The sequence below is a fragment of the Caretta caretta genome, chromosome 3, assembly GCF_965140235.1.
Source record: "Caretta caretta isolate rCarCar2 chromosome 3, rCarCar1.hap1, whole genome shotgun sequence".
Taxonomy (NCBI): Eukaryota; Metazoa; Chordata; order Testudines; family Cheloniidae; genus Caretta; species Caretta caretta.
Genome location: NC_134208.1, coordinates 164,972,501 through 164,996,076, shown reverse-complemented (window position 1 = coordinate 164,996,076; position 23,576 = coordinate 164,972,501). Strand labels below are relative to the sequence as shown.

Below are 23,576 nucleotides of genomic sequence, written 5' to 3'. Positions count from 1 at the left end.
GTAGCACCTTAGAGACTAACAAATTTATTTGAGCATAAGCTTTCGTGCACGACAGCTCACTTCATCGGATGCATTCAGTGGAAAATACAGTGGGGAGATTTATATACACAGAGAACATGAAACAATGGGTGTTACCATACACACTGCAATGAGAGTGATCAGGTAAGGTGAGCTATTACCAGCAGGAGAGCCGGGGAGGGGGGGGAATTGTTGAAATCATGGTGGAATTCCTCAAGGGCTTCTTTTCCATGGGTGCAGATGATGAAGATGTCATCAATGTAGCGCAAGTAGAGTAGGGGCATTAGGGGATGAGAGCTGAAGAAGCGTTGTTCAAAAGTCAGCCATAACAATGTTGGCATACCGTGGGGCCATGCAGGTACATGCGGGGCATACCGTGGGACCATGCAGGTACCCGTAGCAATGCCGCTGATTTGAAGGGACATTGTCCCCAAATGTGAAATAGTTATGGGTGAGGACAAAGTCACAAAGTTCAGCCACCAGGTTTGCCGTGACATTATCGGGGATACTGTTCCTGACGGCTTGTAGTCCATCTTTGTGTGGAACGTTGGTGTAGAGGGCTTCTACATCCATAGTGGCTAGGATGATTTTCAGGAAGATCACCGATGGATTGTAGTTTCCTCAGGAAGTCAGTGGTGTCTCGAAGATAGCTGGGAGTGCTGGTAGCGTAGGGCCTGAGGAGGGAGTCTACATAGCCAGACAATCCTGCTGTCAGGGTGCCAATGCCTGAGATGATGGGGCATCCAGGATTTCCAAGTTTATATGGATCTTGGGTAGCAGATAGAATACCCCTGGTCGAGGTTCCAGGGGCGTGTCTGTGCGGATTTGTTCTTGTGCTTTTTCAGGGAGTTTCTTGAGCAAATGCTGTAGTTTCTTTTGGTAACCCTCAGTGGGATCAGAGGATAATGGCTTGTAGAAAGTGGTGTTGGAGAGCTGCCTACCAGCCTCTTGTTCATATTCAGACCTATTCAATGCTGGAACCTGGTTAGAGTTTGGTGGGAGGAAGACATTGAAGGGAAGGCTGCCTTCTGCTGAAGTTAAGACAAGAGACTGCAGCGAAGCAGGGAGTGTAGGAATACTGGGGATATAGCTATTCTCTGGGAGGAAGTGGGAAGCCAGCAGACTATTAAAGAAACTGCAGAGAAAGAGGGATAAGGAACCTCAAAAGGTTCAGATTAGCATCTGAACTCTTTGGTACCCCTATTTAAAAAACAAACCTCCAAATCTTTTGAAGAAGTTCATCCAACAACACTTTGCAGACTTATTTATCCTTGCCCTTCCATATCAAAATATTTCACCACTATGACTCATTGTAGCCTTTACACTTCACCTATAGGGCCAAGGCCTGCACTCCTTACTCAAGCAAACTCCCACGGGAGTTTTGTCTGAGTAAGGACTTCAGGACTGGACCCCCAGATTATAACCAGTGTTGTGGCATTTTGTAATATATTTGCAAGAAAGATGTTTTAGGATGACCAAAAAATAAAAATATGAAAAGGAAAGAAACGAGCTGCAGACATATTACAGAATTTGAAAGTTCTTCAGGCCCAGTATTATGTCAAGGGAGCTCTTACAAGTTAGCAGTGTTTTATGTATTAATCTAACATGCTTTTTTCACAGCATCAATTGTTATACTGTGGATATGAACATTAAGTGCTAATTAAGGTCTGCACTGAGGGGTATGTGGAGGGAGACACATTGCAGAGGGAACCCCAGGAGCAGTTCTGACTGACTCAGCCCCGCTGCTCCTTGCTCCCTTTGGGAAGGCTAGATCCACTAGCCATATAGTCCTAGCGCAGTGCTGGTGCTCTCTAGTAAAGTGCACAGGGAACAGTACAGGGGTAGTAGGATCTCAATCCTCCTCCCGCTTTGTGCGGCAATGTAGGGCTGTTCATAGATTCATAGAAATTTAGGTCAGAAGGGACCATTATGATCATCTAGTCTGACCTCCTGCACAACGCAGGCCACAGAATTTCACTCACCACTCCTGCAAAAAACCTCACACCTATATCTGTGCTATTGAAGTCCTCAAATCGTAGGCTAAAGACTTCAAGGAGCAGAGAATCCTCCAGCAAGTGACCCGTGCCCCATGCTATAGAGGAAGGTGAAAAACCTCCAGGGCCTCTTCCAATCTGCTCTGGAGGAATATTCCTTCCCGACCCCAAATATGGCCATCAGCTAAACCCTGAGCATATGGGCAAGATTCATCAGCCAGATACTACAGAAAATTCTTTCCTGGGTAACTCGGATCCCACCCCATCTAATATCCCATCACAGACCATTGGGCCTATTTACCATGAATATTTAATTACCAAAACCATGTTATCCCATCATACCTGTTCAGAATCTGTCCCTAACAAAATAACATGTACATGAATAGCAAAGATCTAAAAAACTCCAATTCACAGTAAAATTCCTCATTGCTCGTATTCCAGCCCGGGATGCAACTAGGCAGTTTTACTTTTCGTATAAATACCACAGAGGACTATGGCCCATATAAGGAATTCTGAGCTTAAGATATGTTATTTGAAAAAAACAAAGCTGTTTTTAAGGATCTCTGTGTCAAGGTGTTGACAGGCTCAAAACAGAATCAAATCTAAAAATAGTATTAAAAAACAAAAAACAAAACAAAACAAAAGCCAATAGTATGGTCCTGATCCTAGAAATGCCATCAGTCACTCTGAAACAAGGGCAATGACATGGTCCAAATCCCACTTAGTCTGTTTCTCAGTTTCCGTTCCACATCTTGCAAGTTGACCATACAGGAAAATTTATTCTGAGCATTGCAATGCCATGACGTTGCCTTGCTACACAGCTTTGCAACACAACAGTATTGCATCATGACCTCATCACATCACGTCAATGCGCCATAACCAACTGACACTATGTCCTCATGTACTTACAAATCTCATTTCATGAAAGGGCATATTCACAACAGTTTAATGAGGCACCATCGCAAAGTGTTGTAATTATGTCCTTATGACAAGGACAAAAATAAATAGATGGAAGCCTTTCTGTCTACTGAACCACCCACGATAAACTCAGGGTGCTCATTTTGATAATGACTGCAGGGTGTTGCATGCACCTGATTTGGACACAAGTATCCACATTACCCTGTCTGTTCAATTTGCTTCCTCAGCTCAGCTCTTATACACAAGCCAGAAAGCAAAATTTACCAAAATCCCATTCACAGGAAGAGTGAACCAAAACAAATCTGACAAGTCAATTTTGAACGCTGCTAGTCTTGGCTCTGAGCCTGTAAGCCTTGGAGGGCCCAAAATACTCTGTCTACATCAAGTAAACCTTTCTTTAATACGGCCTTGAAACTTAAAGCCAGTTGTTTCAAGTATTTTTTTGAAAAGGTGTTCTTTGCCTAGACCTCTGACATTAAGATTCATAGTTAAGATTTTAAACTGCTTGATTTATGATGGAAACACTTACAGATCCTTAGCAGTAGTGCCAGATCCTTAATTCTAGTGGTGCTAATAAGTGCAGCTAAATTCCTTAAAAAAAATAGCAAAGGACATTGCACTTGCTAGAAGATGACTGAGTAACTCATTCACGGCTGTGCCACTTATGAGTAATGGCATGATTCCCTCATTCTTTGACTGTTAAGTATTTTCTCTCTGTCTCTGTCTTCGTCTGTATATATTAATATATAATCTCCATGTTGGTTATCAAGATGCATGCAAACAATATCTGGTGTTCTTCAGGAAAGAAAAAGAACATTTTAGGCAGCTACTGAGAAATTAACTTTGCAGTCAAGGTTCTAACCTGTTCATTTACTGGAATCAATATGCATCATTTCCAAACTATCTTTATTTTACTGTTTGTTTAAAAAAAGTTAGTGTATAACTGAAGAATTAGGTCAGTTTCATTAGAACTTCTAAGTAAGTAGTTCTCTCTTTAAAAGAACACTGGCTCTGCTTTTAAGAATATTCCAAGATTGATTTTGTCAATAGAGTTCAGAACAGGGCTAATGATTATCATTAAAGAAAGCCCAGAGTGATTTTAGGAACTTATCTTTCTGTATTTTATTCCTTTTATCAAATGGTGGGATCTTGGAAGGAAGTCACTTCAGACAACAATTCAGGTTGAGAGAGACAGAGACAGAAAATTTTCCATAAGAGGAAAAAAATACTTCAGATTTTTTTTTTAAAGCAGAGAGTGGGGAGAGAGGAGGTTGTTCACTTTGGAAGATGATAAAACAAACTCTGAAGATAGTAGTAATGTGCTGTTCCCTAAGGTGAACTAATATGAAATGTTAAGAGAGAAGGAGGCAATGAAGAACATTAGCACATATACCCTAAAATATTTTCCTTCATAATTCTATTGCTCCAATTACTGCCCTTAGTAGTTCAATCCACATACATTATTAACTGTTCTCTCTAAAGAAATGCTGCCTAAATTCCTAGAGCGCCTGGCCCTTTCCTTAGCTACAGCTCGTGTCCCCTTGGTTTTGTGTTTGACACTAGCTCAAATTACCTTGTAGAGTCTATCCACTTTATTCCTTGGAAAAGTTTCTCTTACAGACCAAATGTCTCCTTTGCTGACCTTTCTTATTACATCTTAGTATTTATCATAACCTCTTTATTTACTGTTTCTCTCAGTTTTACCTTTGCTTTTCTGACAATTTCTTAAACTCTTCATTTTAGCTTTACAATCCTCTTTACCCAATGCATTAGGACCCAGTCTTGCAAGAGACTGAGCACCCTAAATTCCCTCTGATTTCAAAGTGAGTTGAAGACACTCAGCTCCTCACTGGATTAGGCTCTTATATTCTGTACACATTGTTACCTGTTCTTATATTCTGGATGACAAATTTGCACTTTTCATCTGCTTTATCTATTTTATTTTTTGCTGAACTTATTACCAGCTGCTACTCACACAGTCCTTGGATGCATATTTTCTTTGAACACTTGCCATTTCTTCTCTGAGGCTTTTCTTTGGATTTCTTTCCATTTAATCAGATACTTCCTGCCTTCCTCCAAAATTCACAAGGACCAATTTTCCCTGAATCACTCCAGGCCACATTGTCAGTAGTATCTTGTAAGTCTTGTGAGTGGAAATTTAAAAAAAAAAAAAAAAAAAGAGTAGCTAGATGTGGAAATACACAACGGGGCATAGAAACACAGAAGCGTTGAGCGCACCAAATGGACGGAATGCAGTGACTGTGCAAAGGAGAAAAGCAACTGCTCATTATGGTCCCCCTCAATTGCATAGCAACTTCTTTGCATAGCGACTCTGCATCTACAGCAATGGAGGCCTGCTTTGCAAGGCCATAGGGAAAGATGAAGACACTGTTACAGTCGCATTATGGGACATGTTCCCCATTAAGTTCATGAGGACCCTGGTACTCTAGCAGTCTCAATCAGTTTCCATATGTTGCTTTTTACTCCGTTGATAATGTCCACACAAAGGAGTAAGCGCCAGTCAATGCCTTGGGTGTGTCAAGACCCAGAAAATGTGTGGAGACAGGGTCTGGACATGAGGAAACCCAAAAATCCATGCAGTTTCCCCTTGTGGGTTCCAGGTTCTGCAATTATTGCAGGCAAATCCCCCTCTTAAGTCTACACCGTCAGAGTCCTCCCATCTAGAAGGGACATTGGCCAAAAAATGGTAAAAAGCCAGAGGCTACAAATCTGTCTATACTTCCCACTCCTTTTAATGCTGAAAATTAGCATGAGGGCCCAGATTCAGGTCACCATGTCCACAAATGTATTGCTCAGTTTATTGCTCCACTTAGTGTGTCCCAGTTCAGATCCCAGCAGTTGAAATCTCCCATAATTACTCAGTTTGTTCTTTTAATGAATCTTTTTGATTCCTATTATTTCCTCACCACACTATCTCAGTTACTTAGGTATTTTCCTTTTCATATAAGGATACGCCTCCTCACTATTGCCTTCTTCTTTGATCTCCTCTAAAGAGTCTGAAATTACTGACTAGCCACCTCTGTGCTGATTTTCCTGCTTGCAAAACAAATGAACTATGCATTTCTGAATTCAGGAAGAAGGTAAACTCCATGAAGCCTCAAGGACTTGCCCCATTTTCTAAAAGCAGATAGGTCATAGGGTGAGATCCTGGCCCCACTGATATCAATGGCAAAACTCTCATTTATTTCAATGGGGTCAGGATTCCACCCAGAGCAACGGTTTCCTTACAAAATCCCTGCTTTTCCTATATCTAAGGTAATCATATATAAAGGAGATTATTTTATCAATGTTTTACTCCTTTTTAATGAGATTTATAAGATAGTTTTATTACTTTTGGCCCCAGATTAAAAATAAAGCACTCCAGTTTGTTATTCCCTATGTTATTAGTTTGGGGGAAAGCTTTTTTGGCCAGTATCTTTTAACAATAAAAATAAAAATCTCACTCAAATGAACATTGAATAATTCATGAGCTCTGATTTTACATTATTTTGGCACCTTTCTCTTTTTTAAATGGCCATCACTGTGTCTGTCACTAAACAACAGTTCTTAGGTGTTTTCACTGTGGATTGCCGTTTTTGAGCTGATTTTATTTTCAAAATGTGCCTTCTGAGAAGATGCTCTGAGCAGATTGTACAAACATTCATGCCCAAAGCTTGGAAAAGAAGTGCTGAGGAAACCTTCTGCCAGAATTGGGAAGTACTACGTAGTAGAATTATGAAGTTTCCTTACACTTTTAAATCTAGCTTTAAACCAACGATTTAACACTGTAAGTAACACTGGAGTAGTAGGACTTCTAAGGTACATGTTGTCACACCGTATTTTTAATTTAAAAGCACAGCCCATATTACCCTTTAAGATACAATTAAAACAGCAAATATGATTTGATTTATTAAAAGTCACTAATGGGCAAAGCTAGCCAGCTGGGTTCAATCTAAAAGAGAAAGAATGATGGATGAATTGATGGATTCATAGTTCACTCAGCAACCAATCCATACAACTGCTTTAGTGGCAGGTTTGTGGGAAGTAGTGCAGTCAGACACAATAAATAAAATAAATAAATAAATACTTTGTACTTCTACAGTATTTTTCACCTCAGTATTTCAAAGAACTTTACAGACACTTAATGAAGCCTCACAACATCTGCTTGAGGTAGGTCAATGTTGTTCTACATATGGGTAAACTGACGTACAAAAAGGTTGTGTGACTCGTTCAAGGTCACACAATGAGTCAGTGGCAGAGCCAGGTACAACTCCCAGTAAACTTGACTCCCAGTAGCCTGATTTAACCATTAGATAATGAATGTTCCCTTCCTGTCAGTGACACTACACTAGGAACCGTGATTGCAGCCATTTTGGAAAGAAGCAGGTAAAATGCTACCAAAATAGATGAAAATGGAAACTAGAGAAAATATATAAAGAGATAAAAATACATACTCCCTCCCCTCCAAAAATGATTGGGAAAATCACTGACTATACACAAGTAAGCAGATCCATTAGATTTTTTTTTAGTTAATTAAGAGAGTTTCCTTTTTTTACACTGAAGACTATCATTATTTAACTGGAGTCCTAAAATACAGTCTTTAGCAAATTTTTTGTGTTAGTGTCTGGATGTGTAAACCAAACCATTGTGGTAACATTTTTCAAATGTTTTGCTTGTGTGTGGAGTGGGGGGGAACAGATGGAGAATACTATAATGAATTGAAATGTTCTATTTAAAAACTGTTTGTCAGCTGTAGTTAAGTTGACACTGTCAGCATGGCAACAAATCACAACACGTTGTGTGTTATGCTGCATGCTCAGGTTTGCAACAAAGAGTTGAGTTGTTGGAAATTTGAGGTTTTTGAGCAGTTTAGCAAGTAGAACCTCACAACAGGCAGTGCCTAAAACTCAGCTTTCTAAAGCAAACAGAATGGTACAGGAAAACGTCGTGGGCTTATTTGTTCTTATAATATACGGATTGTCACCTCTCTTATGCTGTACCCAGATTAAAAAATAAATAAAACTAAACCAATCTACATAAACAAAATCATTTAAAACTACAAAAAGGGGCTCAGGTCTTTGATAATGGCCTACGGACTCTTTCAGCTCAAGGTCACTGGCTCAAATCAAGTTCATTCTAGATGTAATTCAAAGTCATTACCATCAGATTGCTGTTCAAATTGCAGCAGCCTATGTAAAATGCACTTTCGGTCTCTCTGCAGCCCCTAGCGGACTGGAGCTCACACACACACTTAAAAAAAAAAAAACCACACCATTTCAACTGATGCCTTTGTTGACATGCTCAGCCAAGGATTGTGTGGGCACAGAGACGGAACTCTCTGAACACCTTTGGAGTTGTATCTCCAATTCAGGGTGGAGGCACCATGGCAGGTGGGGTCAGAAAGCTTGCACTGATTCTACATGCAGTATATCTGTTCCATATGGGACTTCAACTCCCAGGATTATCAGTTTGGGATCTTTCGTCACCACTAAAGGAATCTTTTAAAATGAGAAAAAGGACAGTTTACCTACTTTTAATGTAATGTCCTAATAAGAGGCATGTGAATCTTTGTAGTGGAGGAAAGAGTAAGAGCATAGTTCAAAGCAACGGAGAATCAGGTCCATGAACCCTGGCCCCAAATCTAACCCAAACCTGGATCCAAATACCGACGTTTGGCCCACCAGTAGTTACAATGATTAAAGATTATGGACTATATTGCAGAATTTACCAAAATTTTCCCAAATTCAGACGTATGCTGTCTTCTTACAAGAGACGTTTGTAACTTCAGAGGCATACTACTTTGATATACTCCGCAATCCCAAACAACTCTGGATTAATTCAAATGTGGGGGGTTTTTTTCAGTTTACATTTTTTTTGCATTCGTTTTAGGCAAGCAAGGTCAAAAATGAGGCATGAAGCCCAAGAAACACAAAAGACTGATGTTTTCTGATATCACAAGTAACTCCACTGAAACCAATGGAGCAATGTTTGAATAAAAATAGTGTAAATGAGAGGAGAATAAGGCCCAAATACTCTTTATTTGGTCCTAATTATGCCCCTTTTTGGGGGAGTGGGGGAGAAATGTGTGAAAAACAGCCTATTCAATAGACCATAAATAATGAAAATAGCCCTATGCAGCTCACAACCTCCTATGGCAATAGCTATTCAAAAATAGCACCATTATTAAACATCCTAGCAGATCCAGAACATTATTTCCTATGCTTTTTATTTTATTATATTTCATTTTTTAAATCTTCCCAATAGTTTTGGGGCTTGATATATATTTTTTTCCAGTTCTCATGCACAAAGAAACAGAATGTCATGAATGAAAATCAGATATAGGTTGTAACAGCAAGGACTTGATTTATTAATGCTTTAAACAAGTTTCATGCATTAAAGATCCCTGTTCAGAACATGACATGTTCTTTCTTTAAAAACAGCAATACACTTTAAGACGAGTGACATGATCCAAATGGTCTAGGCTGACTTTGTTGGCTATTCTAATGCAGAACAGGAATGTCTAACTGAGTATTTGTGTATATCTTTGCTTTAAAACAAAGGGGGAAAAGGGGAGCAAAAACAAAGTTTAGTTAAAATGAAGTATCCTTCCCACAAAACTTCAACTTTCATCTCACCTTCTGTACTGGCTGCCATCTCTCAAGACGATGAGAGCATTCATTAAACATCTATCCCATTCAGAGCTGAAATTCAGCCTTTGTTAAGTATCTATTCTGTTAAGGGTCTTGTCACAAATATAAAGGGAAGGGTAACCACCTTTCTGTATACAGAACTATAAAATCCCCCCTGGCCAGAGGCAAAACCCTTTCACTCTAAAGGGTTAAGAAGCTAAGATAACCTCACTGGCACCTGACCAAAATGACCAATGAGGAGACAAGTTACTTTCAAAGCTGGAGGGGCGGGGGGAACAAAGGGTCCTGTCTGTCTGTCTGTCTCTGTGTGTGTGTGTGTGTGATGCTTTTGCCGGGACCAGAGCAGGAATGCAGGTCAGAACTCCTGTAAAGAGTTAGTAAGCAATCTAGTTAGATATGTGTTAGATTCTCTTTTGTTTAAATGGCTGATAAAATAAGTTGTGCTGAATGGGATGTATATTCCTGTTTTTGTGTCTTTTTGTAACTTAAGGTTTTGCCTAGAGGGAATCTCTGTGTTTTGAATCTGATTACCCTGTAAGGTATTTACCATCCTGATTACAGAGGTGATTCTTTTACTTTTTCTTTAATTAAAATCCTTCTTTTAAGAACCTGCTTGCTTTTTCATTGTTCTTAAGATCCAAGGGTTTGGGTCTGTGTTCACCTATGCAAATTGGTGAGGATTTTTACCAAGCCTCCCCTAGGAAAGGGGGTGTAGGGATTGGGGGGATATTTTGGGGGGGAAGACGTCTCAAAGTGGGCTCTTTCCCTGTTCTTTGTTTAACACGCTTCGTGGTGGCAGCATAAGGTACAAGGACAAAAGGTAAAAGTTTGTACCTTGGGGAAGTTTTAACCTAAGCTGGTAAGAATAAGCTTATGGGGTCTTTCATTTAGGTCCCAACATCTGTACCCTAGAGTTCAGAGTGGGGAAGGAACCTTGACAGGTCTGATGTAAGTCCAATGAATTCAATGGAAAGACCCCCCCCCCCCATTGACTTCCCGTGCCTTTGGAACTGTGGTAATTATATGGAATAAATCACAAAGTAACAGCACAAAATAATACTACTAGACATTTTTATGGAGAGAAAGAGTAAAGAATAGAGAGAAAATCACAGAGACAGAGGGATACAATGGTATGGTACAGGGTGCAGATGAAACAATATTTTTAATTGGTATAACACCTTTCTTGAGAAAAATCTTGAAGGACTTCACATAAAAACATATCAATCACATATTTTATATGTTAGTGTTAATATAGTATAAACACACAAAAATGGGAAACTCAGAATTTAATGTAACGATGAAAACATGCTATCATCTTAACTCTGTTCCTTTGCATATGGATTATGATAGTCTTATAATTATATGATCATGTTAAGATACAGACCATCCAAAGAGAACATCCAAAGTTATAGAAAAAAATAAAATAGAATATAATGTTTCATTATCAGTGCATATCAAGACTGTCACAGATCACATGTATAAGTGGTAGAATTAGGTAGTGCATTCATTCTGAACTTGCACATTGACTGACCTCAATCTTACTATTGTACTCATGTTTTGTTTTTTGCATATAGCTTCAATCAGTCTTAAAAAGAAGGAAAAATCTCCCACTTGCTGAATATAAACAATCAGACCTTTAAAAGTGTGAGATTGATGTTCTTCAAACTAGGTTTGTTTCTTAAATCTCAGTCCAATATAGACAACAAACCAAGTCTGAAGAACATCAGTTCAATACTTTTAAAATAACGAATGTTTGAAGGCTGAACCAGTTTTGAAAAGTCCACATTTCACTAGCTGCACTTATTTCCAAATTTAGGGCCAGATTCTGTGCAGTTGAGCACTACCTTACTCCACATGCCGTCACACTGGAATAAAACAGAATGGGTCACAGCGTGGGCTAGCTTGCATGACCACACAAAGGAGTAATGTGGCCATAATAAGCTCTCTTGCACTAGTTACCCAGATAGCAGGCAGCAGCACAAAGAGAGAAGCTTCTGTGGGACTGCTACTTCCCATCCCTGTGCAATTGGGCAGGAGTAAACCAGGCAAGGGCTGGGCAAGAAGCTTGGTTCACTCCACCAACACATCAGCTAGCGCAGCTATCCCAATTTGGGGAAGGAAGTTCTCTGCAGCAGGTACAGAACACATAGGAGAATCTAGCTTTTAGCAACCAGGGCACAAAACCGTTTGCTCATTTTTTGATGCAGCCAAAGATCCATTAAGGAGTGATGGTAAGTAAATTTTTTGTTCTTGAGAGCCAGTGTGGTTCAGTGGATAGGCTACAGAAGACCTGGGTTCTAGTCCCTGCTCTGACTCTGACCTGCTGTGTGAGTTCTGGCAAACCATTTCACTCCCTTTGATAAAGCTCTTTGAGACCTCCATATGTAAAGTGCTTTAAGAGCTAAGTATTATTCCAAAGGAAAAGAAAATTTCTGACTGGTCATTCCTCCAATGCAAGCCTTTTTTTTTCCTCCCCACACGAGGGCTTCTCCCTTCCTTAGGGCATGCATTACATTGTCCTTTCTCACTTGGAGAACACTCAAGTAAGATTCCCTTGGGAGCCTGTCAATTCAGTTCTTAGTTTGGTTACAGGAATTGCTGCATAGCAACCTGAATATTCCTTTTCCCAGGAGCACAGCAAACTGATCTCAGCTACAACTTGATCAACTCAATCATGATCTCAGCTACCTCAGTGTAAATATGAAGTAGCTCCAATGAAATTGACGGAGTTACTCTGGACTCACGCCTATGTAAATGAGACCAGAAAGTGGCCCTATGGAAGTCAGACACTAGGCCCCTTAAGTGCTTAACTTAAAGACTATCTTTCTTGCTGTGTCCTTCTCTTCCCCTTCTTTTTCCTCCCTGTCCCTCTGTGCTCATCACTTCCCCTCTGTCCTCTTTCCTCGCTATGTCCCCTTTCAGGTTCAACTTGTCTGCTCCCTTCTCCTGACATCTCTCCCACATCAAACTCCTCCACAAATGCAGACTTGCATGATCTCATTCCTGTCCTCTGCGTCCACTCCTCCCCACACACACCGACAATGAAGACAAGAACATAAGAATGGCCATAATGGATCAGACCAAAGGTCCATCTAGCTCGGTTTCCTGTCTTCCAAAGCAGGCCAATGCCAGGTGCCCCAGAGGGAATGAACAGAACACGTATTCATCAAGTGATCCATCCCATCACTCATTCCCAGCTTTTGGCAAACAGAGGCTAGGGACACCATCCCTGCCCATCCTGCCTAATAGCCATTGATGGACTCATCCTCCATTAATTTATCTAGTTCTTTTTTGAACCCTGTTATAGTTTTGGCCTTCACAACATCCTCTGGCAAAAAGTACCACCGGTTGACTGTGCGTTATGTGAAGAAATACTTCCTTTTGTTTGTTTTAAACCTGCTGCCTATTAATTTCATTGGCTGGCCCCTAGTTCTTGTGTTATGAGAAGGATTAAATAACGCTTCCTTATTTACTTTCTCCACACCAGTCATGATTTTATAGACCTCGATCATATGCCCCCCCCTTAGTCATCTCTTTTTCAAGGTGAAAAGTACCAGTCTTATTAATCTCTCCTCATATGGAAGCCGTTCCATACCCCTAATCATTTTGTTGCCCTTTTCTGAACCTTTTCCAATTCCAACATATCTTTTTTGAGATGGGGCGACCACATCTGCATGCAGTATTCAAGATATGGACGTACCGTGGGCTTATATAGAGGCAGTATGATATTTTCTGTCTTATTATCTATCCCTTTCTTAATGATTCCCAACATTCTGTTAGCTTTTTTGACTGCCACTGCACATTGAGTGGATGTTTCCAGAGAACTATCCACAATGACTCCAAGATCTCTTTCTTGAGTGGTAACAGCTAATTTAGACCCCATCATTTCATATGTAGAGTTGGGATTAAGACAGCTGCTTCCAGCAAAGGTCAGCTGGCTCCACTTCTCTGAATCCAATGGAGTTGAGGAAAATATTCCTTGTCAACACCCTGGGCCAGATCCTCAGTTGGTGTCAATCAGCATAGTTCCGCTGAAGTCAATGGAGCTACACCAATTTAGACCAGAGGAGGAACTGGTCCATTGGCTAGAACAGTCATTTTCGCCACTGTCCTCATGACAACCAGAATCCAGGTCTTCAGCATGGCAATGAAAGAGACTTCATATGCCAATGATTCACGCGGTTCATCAGAGAATTGGCTGGGAGAAAACAACGAGCATTGTGAAATAAACACACTCACCAGTGAAGAAAGGCCAATGTACGATCCTGAGTTTGTGTGCGAACAAAACTCGTGGTAAATTCAGAAATCTGAGGCAATCTTAATCACAGGTCAAATTGTGAACTATTGAGCCCAGTTTTTATTCAATCCTTCCTTAGGCAAACTTCTACTGAAGGACTTGGCCTACAGGAAGGAAAAGTGGCTTTTTCACCACTGTGTCAACAGAGGCTTTATCGCTACTCTAAATATATGTCCTTAATCCAATAGTGAACATATGTGACCACACTTTTAGGGTGAAGGACAATGTTAGAACGCAATATCATTCTATTTTTTATGTTTAAAGCCAAACTCTTGTCTCCCCCATTCAGAAGATCTGCCATAAATCTCAGCAGAGGAAGAACTGTTTTGGGTGGACTGACAATTAGCATGTTGTCGCTATTATTCCTGATGTCCATAGAGCTATCACACATGATTTGCTAAATCTCTAATTTCACATCATATCCCATAACTATTCCCCACTGGTCCGCCCCAACCTAAGCAAGGACTGAGGTAAGTCTTAATAGTAGTGCAGAAAAAGTAAGTGATACCAGAGTAATTTATTGTCTTTCCTCCTCTCTTACTATTTCTCTAAATGTGGTCCCAAGGTTGCTGCCAGGATGTTTCGGTAGAGTGAATGGGGGAGAGGAGATAAGAATAGATACTGTTGCTGGTTATTTATAGCCTTCACCCAGAGTTTCAGAAACAAATATGCAGAGGATGAGGGCAAGGGTACTGTCTGTAAATTTGAAAGTAAGCTAAAAAAAACCCCTTGTATACAGCTCTCTGGTGGATTTTCGAAGGTTAAATAAATGATATTTAACAGTCTTCTGCTGTAAAATCTCTCCCTGAGACCAAAGCTACAGGCAATAATGTGAAAAGCAACCCAAAGCAGCCTCACAATTAGTAAATCAACCTGCAAGAATCTTAGAATTTCCCACACAAAGCCTGTGACATGTTCACACATACACATGCTTAAAAAGGATGTAATCCTGGTCTCATTATAGTCAATAGGAATTTTGCCAGTGATTTGAATGGAGCCAGGATTTCACCCAATGCTTGTTTCAACATAACTGTCATAATCTGGGAAATCGAGAGAGAGAGAGAAATGTACTCAGCTCTATTTGATTTTGAACTCACTCTACAGCAATATTGGTGTGAATGCCACACTCAGAATCACCCTTCTCTCACCATCTCCTGGACTTGTTCTTTTTGCAGCCATGAGGCAATATCATCAATAGGTCAGTGCAGGGTCTGGAAATCAGAACTCCTTGGTTCCTTCCTGACTCTGCAAGTGACTGATTTTGTGACCTTGGGCAAATCACTTAACTTCTCTGTCTTTCAAGTTTTCGATTTGTAAAAGGAGAGAGAAAAATATTTATATGCTTCACAGAGGTGTTGCAAGATTGCATCAAGTAAGATTTGTAAAATGTTTCCAGATCCTTGGATGAAAGGACTGCATACACTGCAAATACCAAATATTAATATATATTTTTAGCAGGCTACACACTTGCAACTCTGACTGAATACTAGCCAAACTGTGATTGTAAAAGTAGAATTTGACCACTTTTCTCAACATGTTTAAGAAAGTTCAATGAACGGAGGTGAATGCATACTGTAATGGGATTACTCATTGGTATCACACTGAATTCAATTTAAAATGCCCTATTTTTGGTGAAATATTTAACTCCCACTGCATAGTTCAATATAAATTTACAATGAGGTTCACTGAGTTATTTAAGAGGCCTTGTATGCATTCATAGTTGTGCACTTAACTTTCTAGGCATAAATGGTAATGACATGACAACAAGATAACAAAAGACTCAGAGTTTCTGACAATGATAAAAGACAATTGGGGAGTAAGGGAGAGGGAGACAGTCCATGGGGCGATCTTAAGATTTTTCTGTGGGAAATGGGACAGTGTAAAATACACCATGCCCATATGACCCATTGCTTATAAGAATTTAGGTACATTAGATAAATTACACTGACATATTACAATACAATTAAAAATCCCTAACTCACACACATGAACTCCCTCAGCTGCATAAGGAGTCAAGAGACTGACATAGAGATACAAAATTACGTCTTGCTATCCCACTTTCTTCTTCTGATATTTCAGCTCAACTGTTGTTTGGGTAGTATCTGCACCTTGAAACAGATGAGTAAAAAAACAATCCCCGTAAGTTAAACGATCCTTCTCTCGGTTCTTTTTTGTTATTCTACTATGGTGGTTGTTGGAATGCAGTGATAGGCTTGCTTACACTATGTGCCCCAGGCAGGTTATGATCAAAATTACAGTCCATACAGTTTCAAGTGGAAGATGAAGATTTATTTCAGAGCAGTGCAAACTTACTGTCTCCCCCTCACTCTCCTCTCTTTTCATTTCTTTGGTGGGTAGTTATTAACAGGTCTTATGCAAGGAGTATTTTTAAAGAGGGGATTTAAATGAATGGAAGTTGGCTGTTTGGCACACAAAATAAAAGAGACATTGTTCCAAGTGTAAGAGAGGCATGGTAGAAGAGTTTGGTAGGAGAACAAGATGAGAAACAGGAAACATTACATCAGGAGAGTAGGAAGGAATCAGAGAAGTGAAGGCAGGGAAAAGACCTAAAAAATGAGGATAAAAGTAGGGACCAGATTTACTGGTGTGCTCCAGCTGTTTTGCTCTGCTCTGGTTACACAAGATAGCCGTAAACTCAATGTAACTGGCAAAAATGGGTTCATGACTATTCTGTGTCTCCAGGCAGCTAGAAAGTACCAGTGAGACCATTCCTAACTCTTGATGCAGAAGAAAAGGGTAAACAAGAGTGATATTATCTAAGAGAGAGGAACATTTCAAAGATTTCTCGAGCATAGCAGGGCAAGCAACTTTTGAATAAGATTATAAATAAATCCTCTGTGTTTGGAGTATCAACAGAATTTTTACAATAGGCCAGATTCTGCTTGCATCCGCATAAATCTGGAATACCTCACTGATGACAGTCCAGTTGGTCTGGATTTAACTGAGAGCAGGTTCTGGTCCTTCATGGGATAATGATCAGAGTGAACAGATCTTGCCCAGAGCTTATGGCAACCTCTACTAACGCTGTACATTTTCCGTTAAGAGGACATTCTGCAGCAGCGGAAACCCTTACCGGGTGCATCACTGACTTGGGATATTTTACCTAATATCCAATATTGTATGGGTGAATACTCATGAAAGTGAACCCCTGTTTATTCACACCCCAGGGATAATATAATCATACCACTGGCCAGTGGCTCTACCTTCCTTCATGTATACAGTTAATGTAGTAAAATTATTCTGTGGCTCACTCTGAAACATCAGCCTCACCGATATAATTTTTATTTTAAGAATGCTGAAGTCGCTGCAGAACTTAACAGAATCAGACTTATAGGGCCCCCAGGTGCAGTTTGGCTCCACTTAAGAAATGCATCCTTGATTCTCTGCCTCACTTGAGCAAAGATTGCTTACTTGTCGAAACTGTAAGCACTGACCCAGAGGCATAAACTAATATATCCTGTAAGGTCTGAGTCTTAAGGCAGCCAAACTCATTTGGGAACAACAGTTGGAGGTATCCCAGATCTTTAGGAGTGAAACTGCTACTTTTTGCCTATATGGAATCTTTTGATGTATTGCACGCTTAAAAAAAAATACAGATTAGAAGTATTGCAATATTCTGTGCAGAAATTAGCCTTTTCGTTTCCTCTTTAGACCAGCTACCAATTGTCTGATTGTTCAAGTCCCAGACACAAAACCCAGACCAAGTGCATATACATTCACCTAATATTTCCAAATGAAATGTATTCGAAAGCACTTTTAAAAAAACATATCTGTCTCATTCTCCAGAACACACTGAAGGCTAAATTCTGCTATGAGCTACACCGGTGTAAACTTGGAGTAATTTAACTGATGACGACGGAATTACTCAAATTCTCACAGCAATTTATCTGAAAGGTGAATTTGGTTGTGTAAAGACTGTGGGCCAGATGTCCCAAAATCTTCAGCTGACATACAGCCAGCATCCTGCCCCCATTGCTAGGAAGTGGTCAGAATGCTCTGTACTCCAGCAGTCCCTGGGGCAGCATAATGACCCATTACTAGCTGCGACAAGTCAGCATGAATTAGAATAGCCCTGAAGTTACTCCGAAGTACATCAGCGCTGGGACCCATGAAGAGCCAGTCCTAGCATTGAGGAGTTTCAAATGGCTCCTTTGTGGCTTCCCCCTCAACTACACCCAGTGGGGCACAGCTGAGGATGCAGTCCTGTCTATGTAAAGCAATTACTGATACTTTGGATACTCACTATGGAGGGCTAGACAGGAGACTTACAAGTGAGCAAGCGCTTTATATTACATTTCAGACTGCCGAGTCAAAAGATACTAACTCCAATGAAATAGAAGAGGTAAAAAAAATATATAAAATTTCAATAAAAATCCTGTTTTTCCTGCTTGCACATAGAGTGTGAAACTAAAAGCATCCATATATCACAGCTTGGAATCCCAGATCATTCTTTCCAAAGCACTAGTCATAGACAGATTTGGGGTTTTTTAAGATATCAGACATTCTTTAATATCAGACATTAAGATTAAGACCTTCTCCTTTTAGGGAAAATGATTATAGAACAGTTGAAACAAAATCATGAATCATGCCTATCAATGGGGAAGGATAAACATGTACGGTATGGTTTCAGCTGATCTGTCTGGATAAGGGATTGAAAAAAATGTATAGACTTAGATATCATCACTTTTCGTAGCCTGATATATAGTCTTTATCTCTGGAGCACTATGAAAAATACTGCAAGTGCTCTGGTAAAGGCAGTTTCTGTGATAGAGAAAACTGACTTTGAATCTAGTCTGTTCTACATTTCAAACACACTTTTGTGCTATGAAAAAATTCTCATTCATACCCTTTATTGTGTTTTGCTTGTCCTTCTCCTTTTCACAACTCTCTAGGTGGACAGACAAAAATTGTGTTTAAAAGGCCTGTGTAAGGCTTACCTGGGGTGCAGGAAGAGTATTCGAATGGTGACAAGGAGCCCTTCACTTCTTATATCCTTTTAGGCATGTGCGGGGCTTAGACCATTTGCATCAGCACATCTATATTTTCCGTTTCAGCAGACCTGTTAAACCCAGACCTATACACAGGAATTGCATAGGTTTAACTAAATACATTTCAAAATCAGTTCAACTTTTGCACATAGCCAATCCCCAAGTCTCCCAAATCTAGTGGTTCTCTCCTACCATTGGGAATTGTCTCTCCCACTTCTTCAAATATGGAGAAATGCAAAGGACAGTCCAATTTGCAAAACTATATGTGGGAGTGACACATTATTGACCCTCACTAAAGTTCAACCACACCCCCATTAAAAAAAGTAGTGATGAATATGGTATTGCTATACAGCAGAAAGAACTACATATAATAAACACAACACATGCTGGCATCAGCCAAGAACCAGCCAACTCAACTACATACACAAGATTTAGCTAGCCAGACCATACGGCCAGGAACTGTATCACATTTCTTCAGATCACAAAACTGGACTAGAATAAGCCAAAGAAGCATTAAATGTGTGCGAGACAAGGAACACAGTAACCAAAACTATCTCCCCAGAATGTATCACTTCTTTAAGACATAATTTATACTAAAAGAAAAATTAATGAAAGAAAAAAAAAACTATTCTCCTTTCCCCTGCCCAGGAACACAGTGATTCTCAGTTGCAACCATAAGTAGTAACCATACCCTAGAAAGAATATTGTGAAGGAATTCTCAATCTTTTTTATAATGTGGACTGCATCATGACAGAGGGATTGTCTCACGAACGCTTTACCACTCTTTCAAGGCTTCAATTCTCCTCCCATTCATAATCATAAAGCTATAGCAGCTACAGCAATTGCTTACTTGGAAAAGTTGTATTAAGAAAGGACTTAATGTACTTTTATCTGTCTTTTCACGCAGTTTAACAGCTGGAAACAAGAAGGATCACCAGCACCACATGACCTGCCAGCTCCCCACAGACTACCTGCAAGAACTGCTCAGATCCAGTTTTGAGAATCCCTGGTATTCTGTGTGTTAAATCCTCCAATTTTCTTGTTCATCTGTGTTATACCCTACACTCCACTTCCATTGAAAATGTTAGATCTTACATCCCTGTATCTTTGAACATATGTATGCATTGTACAACATTTTCAAACTGGGCTATCCAAAAGTTTAAACATTTTGTTAATTATTCATATGCTCCCTTGTTCCTGTATGATTAAAGAATACCAGAGACTAATTCTTTAAAATAGATTGGAGTACAATACTTTTTGGCAGAGGAATTCCTCATATTCCCTAATCAAACCCTCATTAGTAAGGAAGGAAATGAAATGGATTCCAGATATATACAAGCCAACACAAGCAATTGGTGCTAGAAAGACAAGGCACATTATGAAAATTTAACACCTCTTGACACAGGTGTTTGCTCGGCCAGAAATCCATTATCACTTTGTCACAAAAGCTCTTAACATGCAAAAATATGAAATCTGAAGATGCAAAAAACAACATGCACAACTAAGTGGCCAACTGAAAACACGACTCCATATCTTTCCACTTGTGTTCTACAAGAACTAGCAGGGATTTTAGAAACAGAAGCCCCTGTAGAACAATTGGAACACTGATAGAGAAGACTGGAGGAGGAGGGAAAACTCCTCAGTGCATTTCACTGAAGTTTGGAAATATTTGGTGTCCTTACATTTAACCCTGACTGAACCAAAAATCCCTTTATCTAAAGCGAGGGAGGAAGTGTGAATAATTCAATTCATTTTACTCTACGATTGTGAAATCTGAGCTCCATCCATAACCACTGACTCAGAGGTAGTCCAGTCGGGAAATGAACCGAGAGGCCCGCAGTGTTTGGGCACCCCTTCAGTTATAAAATATCTGCCAAGAAAATAACACCTCAATTCCTTGGACTCCACATCTGTTGTTCCTACCCTCTCTCTTCCATTCACCAGACTGAGGCTAAAGTTCTCTTCCTCTAAGCATGACACCACCACTCCACTTCTCATGTCTCTCCATTCTTGATTCTTCCTGCCTCCTTCTTCAGCAAATTCAAACTCCTTAACCTCACTGCCCCAGGCTCTACATAGTGATAACTCCTGTGCACATCTTGGCTCTCATTCCAGACCCTTGGTGAATTTGTTTGATTGGTTTTAATTAAAATAAGCCCAACAATACCTCTGGGCACATCATTCTTTGTTCATCTCTCACAGACTTTAATTGTCCCTTACTTTTTTCATTCTTCTCCCTATGCCTAGAACACCCAACTCCCATCCTTTCTACATATGAGCTTTTCTTTGGTTATGATTTGACCAGAAACCCACCCAGCTATGACTTCATGACATAATCCTTCAATTTAGGAGATATGTAAACAAACAAAGAAGCTTAATTAACAAATCATTTGCCCAATTTAAACTATGCATTCTGCTTTTACATTGCATACTTCTCTCCACCCTGTTTTTGCTGATTTAGACTGGAAACTATTATTAATTATTATTAGCTGTACTGTGATAATGCCTAGGAGAGCTAGTCATGGACCAGGCCCCACTGTGCCAGACATTGTACAAACACAAGACTTAAAAACAGTCCTTACCCCCAAAGAACTTTCAGGATTGATCCAGAGATTGGGCTAGGTGATACAAATGCATTTGGAGAGACAACCTGCCACTAACATGTGACATTAACCCCTCAGCCCCGAAACCATTTCATATGTCAAGATATGCTCCTCCCCCAGTTGTCTCTAGGCTCCCAGCCACACATACACATCTCCCAGGCTCAGGATCTGTTCCCTCCACCAAACTCCTTTGGCCTCACTCTGTCTATCCTCCCTCTACACATTACATCCTCATCCTCTGTCTCTATCTCCCTTCTATCCCATTCCTTAACTTCTGCCTCCTTTACCCCACCACATTCCTTACATTCCCTCAGACCTCCCCTGCTCTCCCCATCCAGTTCTCTCTCTCCTATCTCCAGGGCCTCCATTTCTCTGACCCCAGTTCTCACCCTCCTTTCTCTGGATTCCCTAATTCTCTGCTGCACCCCCTAGTCCTCCCCCCCAAAAAAAATTTCTGCCACCATCCTTTCTGCTCTTCTTTTGCCTCCTCCAGTTCTCTCTGTCCTTCTGTTACCCCAATTTCTACCTACACCCAGTTCTTTCTCCCTTTGGGGCTCCCAGATCTTTGCCACACATTAATTCTTTAGCCCCATATTGTCTTTGCTCCCTTGCTCTCTGTTCCCTGCAGCTGTAGCCCATGCTGTCTGCTCCCCCCAAGTTCTCCCTCTCACTTCCCTCTGCTTCCCCAGTTCTTTGCCCCTCCCTATGGGGCACCAGCAAGCTCCCCAGATGCTTTGCTTTGAACTCACAGTACCGTGAGGTGCTACTCTGCTGCAAGTGGCTTGTGAGAGCATCCCATGTGGTAGGCATGATCAGGCCCCTTGTAACTTCCAGTTGCTGAGGGCAGAAGAAGGGCAACTAAGGGCAGCATTTCAAAGCACTCAGTTCCTACACTGGGGATTGCACAAATTACTCCGTTTAGGGAGAGGCCAAAGTAGGAGCTAAGAAGGAAGCCAGCCAGCAGTACAAAAAAATCAGACTGCTCCACGGGTGAGCACTGCAGCAGAGCTGTTTCTAAGAGTTGGAGGGGACCCAATTAGCATTTGCTAGCCATGCCACCCCTGAGATCCACCCCCATACAACTCCAATGAACAGGGCAAAAGTCCCACAGAAATCCTGCACCTACAGTTCTGCAAACAACTAACAAACATCCTTCGAAACTTTTTCCAACAATGGTTGCAGGGCAGATATTTGACAATTTCCTTTGCATATGATCACTGCAGTAAAAAGAACAGTCAGTTTCTGGTGCCACCTCACTCAGTGCAACATACATTTCCTCCATCACAAAGCCCTAAAAGATCTGAAAAAGAAACCAGATAGATATTTGTAAATAGCAACGCTCAGTAGAATTAAAGGCCTAATTTTACGCTCTCAGTGTAAATCAGAAGTAACTGCCCAGGAGTCAATGTGATTACACTGGGGTGTAAAACAGGTATGAGACCAGAATCAGGCTAAGTGCTTGTTTCACTGTATTCCCTTTAGCAACACTGCATGCCTTGTCATGCAAATGAACCGACTAAAATCGCACTGCAAGAGGAGAAGCAAGATAATCATGATTTTAAAAAATGTTTGGAAGCACACTACTATGTGGTGTTTGATTATGATCATCTGAAACATTATAAATTATCATATATCCCATTTCCAATGAGAAAGTAATATTGAGCCAAATTCCACACTGACTTATACAGCTCATGCAGTCTGCACTGAAGTCAGCGCTATTTTTTCAGGTTTCAAGTCGGAATTTGGACTATTTTTTTTAAATTACAAGTGTACGACTGTGTGTTAGGAATTGGAAGTCATAGAACATCATAATTAAAGATAAAAAAGACCTACTATGTAATCTAGTACAATCCCATGCCAGGACAGGATTGTTCCCTATAGAACATTCTTAAATTGTGCATCCAGTCTGCTTTGAAGAGACTAATGTGATGGGATCATTTGAAAGGGAATGAGGTAATCCAGGCAGCTAACTGAAAAATTAAAGCACCAGTACTGAAAGCCACTACCGAAGCTTTTACCTTGTAGTTTCAGATATTTGGGTTCTTCAAAAAAAAATGTTGTTACCCGTACCACATCCCTAAAGCTGA

General features: G+C 40.3%; 1 protein-coding gene across 13 annotated transcripts in view; it reads right to left on the bottom strand.

The window, feature by feature from the left end:
* Positions 1-23,576, bottom strand: part of ESRRG (estrogen related receptor gamma) — a 480,311-nt gene that overhangs the window by 233,377 nt on the left and 223,358 nt on the right. The window contains exon 1 of one of the 13 annotated variants that reach the window (XM_048843188.2): positions 18,836-18,943. The exons of 11 other annotated variants lie outside the window; for them this stretch is intronic. Coding sequence is in view for 1 of the 2 variants with exons in the window: in XM_048843181.2 (XP_048699138.1) it covers positions 4,906-4,922 (17 nt within the window). In the remaining variant the exon portion in view is untranslated. Of the gene's footprint in view, positions 1-4,905; positions 5,013-18,835; positions 18,944-23,576 lie in introns of those variants that run through there. One more of the 13 variants, XM_048843181.2, reaches the window with a different exon arrangement.